General features: G+C 41.7%; 1 protein-coding gene across 3 annotated transcripts in view; it reads left to right on the top strand.

The window, feature by feature from the left end:
• The window catches only part of Clrn1 (clarin 1), a 76,961-nt gene that overhangs the window by 46,055 nt on the left and 19,763 nt on the right, over nucleotides 1–11,143 (top strand). For 2 of the 3 annotated variants that reach the window (XM_023704070.1, XM_004643922.2), the window contains exon 2: nucleotides 8,318–8,497. In XM_023704070.1, coding sequence (XP_023559838.1) covers nucleotides 8,318–8,497 — 180 coding nt within the window. Of the gene's footprint in view, nucleotides 1–2,124; nucleotides 2,132–8,317; nucleotides 8,498–11,143 lie in introns of all 3 variants that reach the window. The other variant, XM_004643923.2, reaches the window with a different exon arrangement.

Raw genomic sequence — 11,143 nt, 5'->3', positions numbered from 1 at the left:
GAACCGCGGTCCCAGTGCTCTGCTAAGCTTGTTCTAAGTAGGTGCTTTAGACCACTGAGCCATCTCACCAGCCCTCTCATTTTCCTTTAAGGAATGAGTCACTCTAGGATGGACTTGCTGAGCTGATTTAGTTAAGCTCTTAACTTCTCAAGGTGACACAATCGATCAACCACCACAAAAGCATATCTTGATAAGTCATGCAAAAGAGCATAAGAATCTAGCAGAAGCATTACTGACCTTTGAGATTTTGGATGCCAAAGAAATTCAAATTGTTCTTGAGGGGAAAACGTTGGAAGTGAGGCGATCACTCGCTTGCTATGGATGTGTTGCTGGTTTTACTGCAGGAACACAAGTGTCATCTCAGTTATCTTTTGCAGCACTTTCTTCCTCATTTTCTTTAATTCAGGGAAGTGTCTACAGGGAGTTCAGGGTCTCACTCCTAGATGGGACTCACAGTGATCCACCTGTTTACAGCCTCCTAAGAGCTGGGATTATAGGCATGCGTCACCATGCCCAGTCTCAATTGCAGTCTCAGCGTGCCCCGGGGGGAGGGGCCAGCATGGCAGGCCTGAGGATCAAACCCCTGGTGCCTGTGCCTGCTTGAAGGAGCTTTAATCCACTGAGCTATTTGACTGGCTTCTTCCTCATTCTTGACTTGGTATAATTCAAATGTGTGAATACTTTGTCAACTGTTGGTCACATTTATCTAATTTCTCTTATTCTCATGATGACATCTATTGGAAATCAGCAACCTACTGCAAACATGTTTTTAAAAAATAAAAAATTCCCAAGATTGGAAAAAAAATCGGACACACTGGGCTTCCCAAGAAACCCCAGAGCCCCATTCTTCATCGGAGGAGTTCTAGTCTTCATTGCCAGCTTGGATGTCATGCAATCAGTAGGCTGATTTGAGGTAGAGCAAGGGGGCGGGGCTGGAGCACAGTGAGCCGGGAGTTGGGCAGATGGTGGTCAGAGTTTGGCAGGGACTCTAGCTGTGTGAGGTCTTGCAGGCCTTGTAACGGTGTAGTTTGTGCTCTAGGTGAGATAAGAATGCACTGGAGGGATTGAACCAGGAGACTGATAAAAACAATCCATTTTTCAAAGATCCTTCTGGCTTCCAGGTTAAAAGTATATTGCAGAAAGCAAGAGTGGGGGCAGGGCGACCACTTAGCCCTGGAAGTCATCCAAGCAAGAGGCGGTGGCGCTTTGGGTCAGGGTGGACCAGGGAAATGGTGAGAAGCAGTCAAAGTTTGAAAGTAAGGCCACAAGGTTTTCCTGAAAAGTGACAGAAAGAGAAAGCCAAGGACCATGGATGGCAGGGAAGGGTGGAACAGCGGCCAGCAACTGAAATGAAGAAGGCTAAAGGAAGCTCGTGCGAGGAAGCAGAGTGAAGCTCCTGTTTGGACACACTCAGATGCCCAGGCAACACCCCAGTTAAGACGCTGATGCGCAGGTGTGGAATTCAGAGGGCACACAGGGGCTGAAGCATTCACTGGAGGGTGCCTCTGCCAAGCCCTGGCACACAGGACAGGACACCAAGGGGTCCGTGAAGAGGGAGAGAGAGAGGAGAAGGGCATCACCCCTGCCCCCAGGCAACTCCGAAGGGGAGAATGAACCGACCACGGAGTTGTTGGACCACATAGCAGCCAATGAAGTAGGAGCAAAACCGGGAGAGTAGGGTGTCCAGAAGTCAGGAGAAGAGCTCTTCCAGGGATGCAGTGCTGCACCGAACACAGGCCAGGCAGGTGAGGATAGAGTCTCCCTGACTTGGCCACTTTGAGATTCTTGGTGCCTTGGGAGAGGCAGCAGTATTCAAGTGGGCTAAAGAAAGACTGGAGAGGGCCGAGAGGATAGCACAGAGGTCTAAGCACCTGCCTGGCAAGTGCAAGGACCTGAGTTCGATCCCCAATACCCCATGCCATGTCTGCTCCAAAACGAAGGCTCACAGTGCTGGCCTGAAACTGAGCATGGTGTCGCATGCCTGTAATTCCAGCACTGGGGAGGCTGAGACAGGAGGGACAAGAGGATCACCATGAGTCTGAATTGTGTAGTGAGACCCTGTACCCAATAAATAAATGAATGGATAAGTAAATAAATAAATAAATGACTGGAGAGAGGATGGAGACAGCGGGTGCAGACAGCTCCCTGGAGAACTGCGGTAGAGAAAGTAAAGAAAGAGGCAGCAGCTCCTAGGAAACTGCGGGGAGGTCTTTTCAGGATGAGAAAAGTCTGAGTGCTTGAGCTCTCATGGAACTCACGTGAGGAGGCGGGAGTTGGTGATGTGGCAGAGACGACAGGGGAATCTTCAGCAGCATCTTCAAGGCTCATCCTTGAAGGATGAATTAGCAAGAGTGGTGGAAATGGCCTTAGCCAGGGACACACAACAATGAAAACATTTAAATGTCACTTTGCTTCTCTTGTGTGAGAAAAGGAAAGTGCAAATAAGGACCCAAATGGATGACAGACACTGAAAAGTAGCAAGAAAATATTCAAATGGAGGGGAAAGGGAAAGAGGGGAAAGAAAAAAGAGTGGAAGGGAAAAAATGAAAACAAAGCCTCTGGAACTAAGAAGGGAAAGAACAGCTGAAAGGAGAAGAGAGGAATGGGATGAAAGGGAACTACGATATATCATGGACAGGTACAAATTCCTGCAATGAACGTGATCACTGTTTTTATCAAAAGTGTACCAAGGAAATTTAATTTTAAAAAATAATAAATGACGAACCTATGCTGAGTACCTTCTGTGTTCTGGCTACTTCGTACATTGATGTCAGGGAATCCTCCCAATCTGAGAGAAAAGTAAAATGAATTGTATTTTCAGACAAGGAAGGAAAGGTTTCAAGAGTTAACAGAAAAGGCATTGGAATACAAGCTAATTTCAAATCCTGCCCCTTTTCTAGGCTAAACACTCTCATTTTCTAGACAGGGAAGTGGGGGTACATTCTGTGCTCAACATCACAGTGAGCTAGAGCTTGGGGGTGCTGGGCTTTTGCCTCAGTGTTCCCTTTCTTTCACTAAGCCATGGTTCTGTGCTGCATGGTCACTATGGCTGAAGCCCTCTCATACCCGGAAGACCCTGCTCATTCTAGGACTTGTTCTCCCTACTATTCTCGGCTTAGTCAGTTTTAGTGAGGTGTAATTTATGGACAACAAAACTTACCCTTGAAAAACTGAAGTCTATGAATTTTGGCTGATTCATAGTGGCATGTATGAAGCAGCATGATCAAAGTAGGGAACACTTCTATCACCCAATTCTCCCTGGACCCCCTTGTAGCCAATGCCTTCTCCTACTCCAAGCTCTGAGTCGCCACAGATTTTTTTTTCTATCCTTATCATTTTGCTTTTTCCAGAAAGTCATGTATATGCGATCATACAACCTGAAGCCACTTGAGTCCAGTTTCTTTGTTAGCATAATGCCTGTGTGTAGTAATGATCTCTTCTTATTGTTTAGTAGTATTTTATTATATGAATTCACTGCAGCTTACTTATCCAGTCACCCTTATTATGACATGGATATTAAATCATTTCCAGTTTTTAATAGAAAGCAATAAAGCTACCTGACACACTTGCATACAGATTTGTGTGTAGACATATGCTTTTCAATTCTTCTAGGCAAAATTCTGGCCATAGTATTGCTGGCTTATGTGTTAAGTCTGTCTTCAGATTTGTAGTTGTGGAAAGTTATAAGGAAATTTTTTATTCTTATTTTTTTCTTCTTAATGTCATAATTTTTTTTGTTATTATTTTACTTTTTTTAAATCCAATTTTGTAGGTTTATATCTGGTAACCTAGACAACTAATTTGAAAATAACTTCATGCAATATAGCAACCACTGTTGAATTCCTATTACTTTATTTAATAGAATTTTGTATCATTTCTAGTACTTTTTTTTTTACTATTTTGTATTCATTAAAATTTTTTAAAAACCTTGATGTTCACAAGAAAAAAGAAAAAAAAAATGACCTTGCTCCCAAAAGATCACAGATTTAACAATACACCTAGAACTAAAATCTTTAAGAAGAAAAGCAGAAAATACTTGTGACTTGCATGAGTCAAAGACTTCTTAGATTTGGCATCTACAGCATGATACACAAAAGAAAAAACTGATAGACTAGACTTCATAAAAATAATAACTGCTCTTCAAAAGATACTGATAAGAGAATGAAAAGACATGTCCCAGTCTTGGAGAAAATATCTGTGACTGATTTATTTGATAAAGGGCTTATATTCAGCGCGCGTAAAGATTCCTCAATGCTCGGTAATAATGAACAACCCAATAAAACTGCACAAAAAATATGAACAAACATTATCAAAAATGATAAATGTAATGCAAATAAACTCACAAAAAGATGCTTCACCTCATTAGTCATTTAGGAAACGAAAATTAAAACTACAGCAGAGTAGGCTACATTCATGTTAATTGGTTACAATTTTTTTAAAACCTGCCAAGTACTGACAAGAATATGGGGCAGCGGGGACTCTTTCATATTGCTGGGGGCAGGAGAAATGGCTCACCCACTGCAGGGAGTGAGTGGTGTATTTTTATAAAGATACACACCCAGGAGCTGGGTCAGGGGTGGGATACAGAGGGGAGGGTTGGAGCAGGAAAGCTGCCTTCCACCTTGACGGTGGCGGTGGCTACACAACTGTATGCATTTACTATTCATCAAGACTTTCAGAGCAGAAAAGGGGTGAATATTTTGTTGTGCTAATTTTACTTTGATTTTAATAAGGTGGTGGGAGCGAAAACAAACCATCAATGCCATTGTGTGACTTTACGCAAATCACTTAACTTCTCTGTGCCTTGGTGTTTTCAAAATCGCATTCACCAAAGATGAAATGCTTTCGCTCATGTTGCACTGCCAATTGAATGTGTTCTGTTCATTATGCAATATAGGTAAAGTACCTCAAATGTAGCAAGTGCTATGTAATTATTGGTTGTCATTCCATCCTTATTATTTGTATATTGTTCTTTGAAGACATTTGGGGATAAAGGAGAGAGAGGCCACTAGAGGTGTGGGGAGGTTTAAGAATGAGATCTCAATATATTGACTCATAGAAAGGGGGAATCAGTGATAAAGAAGAGGAAGAGTACAGTAATTGTGAACACAGAGACTAATGCTGCTCTACTAAGGTGGCACCAGCTACCTGCTCAGGTAAGTAACTCCTCCTAGGTTGTCAACAGCTAATCAAGTAATTTCTACAGGCCAGAAGAAAATATTCAAGTCCTTTCTCTATGTTGTAATACCAGCACCTAAAACAACAGAAAGACAAAACGAATCTGTGTCCTGGGGACAAAATGTCCACGCTCCTTAAAGGGATACTTCTCAATGTTTATCTGAATGGTCTGCCCTCCACTCCAACCAGGGACAAGATCTATTTGTGTTGGCCAGGAGGCTGAGGATTCTTACCCACGTTCTAGCAGATCATTACAGACTCAGGGATATTTGATTAAAAAAGAAGAAGACTGACAATAGATAACATGTAGGGCTTAGTACCCTTCTGGGTGACTTTCTTACAAGAGTGGGAATTTTAGAAGCTTTCATAAGAATTAAAATACTCCACATGACAATTTATTTCTGCTTCTGGCTTTTCTTTCCAGGAGGCTAATCAGCACAACTTCTGTCTGCATTTGTTTCAATTCAGTAGCAATTTTCACTTTGCAGAAGGGTTTAACCTAGCTTCCCCAGTGGGAAGCTTCCCAATTGCTTTTTACAATGGAAATATGGATACAAGCAGGTTTCTAAGCCTCTAAAATCCAAGCAAAGAGCTGGACAAATGCAAGGACCAAATGTCAAAACAGTAGCCTGGGTTGGTCGAACTTCCTCATGATTGGGAACTCTGGGCAGCAGGCTGTCATAAGACTAACTATGTGTCCGGAAGTAGGAGACTGTCATGCCCTGGGAAGACAGGACAGAGTGGACCACTGCAATCCTGGCAACAGGGGCTAAGTATCTGTGAATTTGAACTTACACAGAGTCCTACTCCTGCTCTCCAGAGCTGAGGAAATTTTTCATTTTATCTTTATCCATTCACCCATGTTTTTTTTTTTTTAAAAAAAACCATATTGCTCTGAACAGAATCAATAATAATTGCAAAATATTATCCAACACTGGGCTCATGTTCAGTTATGTATATGGTTTGCTCAAGTCACAATTCATAGCCACAAACAATATGTCCCTCAAGTTTCTTTCAATCCGTAACAGTCGCAGGAACTTGTTATATCTTCATTTATCTTTTAATTATTAAAAAAGTCAATTGTGCTTGTAGCAAGGCACAAGCTTTTATTCCTCAAGCAGTATAAAAACAGTACACAGTGAAATGGTCCTCTGTCTCTTTCGGCACAAGCAGCATCACCTGCTCAGTGCACAGCTAGTCTCAGCCTTGATTCACATGCGTCTCCCTGAGGCTGCTCTAACAAGGTGGGTGAGAGGGAGGTATGAGTTCAAATCCCTATTCCACCACTTAGTGCAAATCTGGGACATAGTTGATAGTCACTTGCTTCATTTTTCACGTTACCTATCTGTTTGGATAGTTGGGAGAATTAAATCAAAGTGCTTAAATAATTATTTGTTAATAATTGCTTTTGGCTGTTCTCCACATTGCAGAATGAATCACATTTCTCTTTATTTGGCTTATTTCCTCAGTTAACATCACATTTTGATGATAATTCCACATTTGTTCTTAGAGATTTGTTTCAATCTTTGTAATCCCTGACTAAAATTCCATTGTATGGATTTACTATTACTGGACATGTTGATTTTCTTTTTTCTTTGTATTTAGTACAGGGTCTACAGGGTCTCACTACACAGACCAGAGTCGTAGTGATTCTTCTGTTTTTCAGCCTCCTAAGTGCTGGGATTAAAGACACGCCCCACCACCCCATCTCAGTCACCATCTCAGTGTGTCCCACGGGTGGGACCAGCAGAGCAGGCCCAGGATCAAACCCTGGCCCCTGTGTCTGTCTAAGCAGGCGATTTAATCTGCTGGGCTATCTGGTTGACCCTTAGACGTGTAGATTTTCAAACTCTTGTTCTTACCAAAACTGCTGAGATAAATATCTTTATAGCACTTTAGTGGATTCAAACACAAAAATGTCCATAGGTTAGACTCATGGAAGTGAAATTGCTGAGCTAAGGGGTATGTATGTTTTACTACTTTATAGACAATGCTCAGCTATTTGAAGGAAGCTGTACCAGTTTCCAGTCTCAGGAAACTGTTCCCAGGACTCTCTTTTCCAACACGCCACCTAGCACAGGGTATTTGGTTCAATCTTTTTTACATGGTTGTGGAAAGTGGTATTTCAGAGTTTTAATGTGCATTTCTCAGCAGTGTGTTTCTCCTATTATGAAAAATAAAGAAAATGTAGCACCTGTGAAGGTCAAGGAGTCCAAAGGCCTACTGAGTCTCGAATGGCTGAGGAAAAACTTCTACCTCATAAGCATTGATAGTGACTATTTCCAGAGATGAGTAATCGAGCTTAGTTGTTTGCTTGCCAACTGCCTGTTCTCATTAGATTATAATCTCTCTGAGAGGACAAGGACCTTTCCTCTCTTGCTTTGTAACCTGAACGATGCCCAGTGCCTAGTAGGTGCTCAGTAAATAAATTCAGCACTTGCTAAATGTTTGTAAAACTGTGAACTGAATTACACTTCCTGAGATTGGCCATGCCTGTTGGGCTCACAGCAAGCATGCTAATGCCGTACCTGGTAAGAGAAACCTTACATTTAGGAAGTGTTTCATTTCCTCAGCAGACAAGGCAAACTTACCATGCACACAAAATCTAGAAATAGCTTTGGCGTGTGTTACAAATGGAAAATATTTCCTTTAACACCAGAATTATTTTCCCAGAGCTTTATGCTACATCAAAATATTGAAGTTGACTGAAAATGCTCCATTCTTTAATTTTGGGATGAGCTAGAACCCATGTTTTCAAACAAAGGAAATATAAAAACCTTCTCTTTAAATCCCCAACCTTAAGATAGATTTTTAAAAGATGATTGGTGAGAAATGTCATTAAGTATGGACATTACAGTGTACTGTTATGTGTTACAAAGTCAGCACTTGTTTAAGCAATTGCATATGTTTAAGGGCAAAAAAAAAATTCTCTCAAATCTCCTCTTTGTCAGTTTTTATTAGCAATTCCATAAAACAATTCTACGCTTTAAATCTTGCAAACTCCATGTAAATTAGTAAGTGAGAATGTATTCATCAGAAGGATTTTTTCAATTGAATAAAAGAAGGGGGATTTAACTTTTTAAATTATACTTGCAGACTACTGATAATGAAATTCTTCTAATCCTTGGTTTATCTTCAGTTTTCCCAGATTTGCTAAAAGCAATTCCAGTGAGCATCCACGTCAACGTCATTCTCTTCTCCACAATCCTTGTTGTTCTAACCATGGTGGGAGCAGCCTTCTTCATGTACAATGCCTTCGGCAAACCCTTTGAAACCCTGCATGGTCCGCTAGGGTTGTATCTCTTGAGTTTCATTTCAGGTAAGTCCAAAATTCTGCCTCTGAATATAAGTGTGCTTTTCAATGTGTCAAAATATTTCTACCTGATATAAATTTATAATATATACACGTGAATGTTCACTGTGTCAGTAAATGTGTTACAAAACAGTGAGGAAATACTAGTTTTGAAGATATTATGAAGTATAAATTTTGTATCAAAACATCAAAGAAGCAGTAAAATATTTTTATAAATATCATGAACCTGATTTAACTAAATATAAATAAAGAGAATGTAACATTTGATGAACATATTTTATATATAGTCTTTATTATCTATAAATATATATACATATAAAGAGCTTGTTGGCAGTGGTTATATCTGCCTAGTAAATCTATGAGCAATTTTTATTTTTGCTCAGATGTCCAAATGTTCAATCTTATGCTTTTATTTATTTATAATCAAAAAAATAAAATAAATGGCCTCAAAATAAGTGCAATGGGTCAGCACTGCACTCTCATGACTTGCCATATTCAGGCATGTGGGTACCCTGTACAACATGATATTAGGTGAACTGGGCAAGAATAAACTCTAAATCCAGAAATTAGCTCATTGCTAAACATGTGCTACTCAATAACCAAGGCTGATGGGAAAGAATTTAAAATCCAATCAGTGTTATGGAGTGTTTACAATGTAAGGAGGAGAAAGATAAAGAATGAAAAGTATATACATAATTTATGGATCGCCAGCCTTCTATGGAGACCTGATTCCAGACTTGTGAAATGATTCAATACTTGGTCAAGTCCTTAAGGAGCAAGTAGTCTTACTGATGACTGTGCAGAGTGAAGAGATTGCATCTCACATCAGCAAACTTTCTAATGGAAATTCCCGTTCAGTATTCCTTTCTATTTTGAAGTTGCCCTTCGACTGCCAGCTGCCCAGCGCCAAGCATGAAGCCCCGGCCTTCTCTCAGCATTACTGCCAGTACCACCAAATCCAGCTCCAGCCACAAACTTGCATAAACCCCTTCTTTAGAAAATGAATCCTTGTGTTCAGAAGGAGCTGACTCATTTTAGAAGGTAGCACACTCTCTACTTGCTACCTGTGTGTGCTTCTTAGGATCTTACCCCGTCTTCATCTTGCTAACTCAATTATTTGACTAACCAGAACAGATCTCTCTCCATCATGGGTTTGGTTGATATGTTTTCCATCTTTCACAAGCACATAGCACACCTTTCAAGTATACAGACAATCACTGCTACACTACGAGGACAGCCTAAGGCTTTCTCATCTTTGCGTATCTGGTCAAAGACACATGATGCTCTGTACACAGTAAACAATTCAATAGGTATTTGTTGACTTGGAGAAGCAAGCCCAGAAAAAAGATGCTACCTTGGTCCCCTATGCAGTATAGGTTAGAGAGGCTAGAATTCAAATAGGATGAAATTTTAGCAGAGCCAATGCATAGAGGCAGAAGGGCATGTGTTGGAGAGGAGTAGGATGGCAAATGGTAAAGAAAGCCCAGGAGCTCTGCCAGGGCAGAAGAGGTACAGGTACAGGTTACGGACTGGCAGTCCAAGATGGCGTATTCAACACAGTGTGCGGGCCCAAGTTACAGAGTACTGAGGTTACTTCCTCCCACTAAACCTCTACAAGATGACTACCCTAGGGCCTCTCCTCAAGCTCCTAGGTTCCAAGAAGCCTGGCTTTTTATTCTCCAGCCTCTGGGACACTGTCAGAGGTTCCTGTGAGTGTGGAAAGATTTAGAAAACCCCCAACTCTGTTTCTAGGGAGAGGGCTTTTCCTGCCATGTCCATGCTGGCAGAAACCACAAGCAAAGTGGGCGGAGTGGGCTCTCTGTGTCCCAGCTCCCCTCTGCCCCTGGTGCGCATGTTTGGCAGAGCCTAACAGGAAGAAGCTGATGAGGCAAAACAGGTGGGGTGTCTGGACCCAGTAGTGCAGAGAAAAGAAAATCTCATTTGAGTGTAGACACCATGGCTTTTTGATCAGCACAGCCACCTCCAGCTTCTGAAGGAAATTCAGAAGAATGGCTCCTTTGCACACCATTTATTCGACAGCTCTGACTGACAACCAAACTAGTGGTATTCAAAAAGCAAAAGGAGGCATGAGAGTGTCAAATTTAATCCAAGACTCAGATATTATCTCAGCCTTTGGCCAAACCTAATACAAGGAGGACCCAGGAACACTAATGTATGGGGAACACTGAAGTTACTCAGCTTGGATGTAAGAGAGTAGAAGCAGGTGCTCCTGCTGCTGCTGCGAACCAGCGAAGGGAGACAAAGAGAGAATGCAAAGGAAGGGCCAGCTCCAGATCTGGGTCTCACAGAGGGTAGCCTACTGCATGCAGAATAGGCAGCGTTTGTTTGCCTTGGACCTTCATTTATTTCTTTTAATCTTTCTTTCTTTCTTCCTTCCTTTCTTCTTTTTTTGTTTCTTTCTTTGGTACAGGGTCTTGCTAAGCAGCTTGGACTCTTAGTGATCCTCCTGTCTCAGCCTCCCCAGCACTGGGATTACAGCCATGTACCACCATGCCGTGTTTCCGTGGCCAACATGGTGCACCCAGGGTCCCACATGGCATGTGGTACTGGGGATCGAACCTGGGTGCTTGCACTTGCCAGGCAGGTGGCAAGAGTGTCGAGCTGTCTCCCCAGCCCTGACCTTTATTCTTT

Source organism: Octodon degus, unplaced genomic scaffold (genome assembly GCF_000260255.1).
Source record: "Octodon degus isolate 3935 unplaced genomic scaffold, OctDeg1.0 scaffold00186, whole genome shotgun sequence".
Lineage (NCBI taxonomy): Eukaryota > Metazoa > Chordata > Mammalia > Rodentia > Octodontidae > Octodon > Octodon degus.
This window is presented reverse-complemented; position numbering and strand designations above follow the sequence as displayed.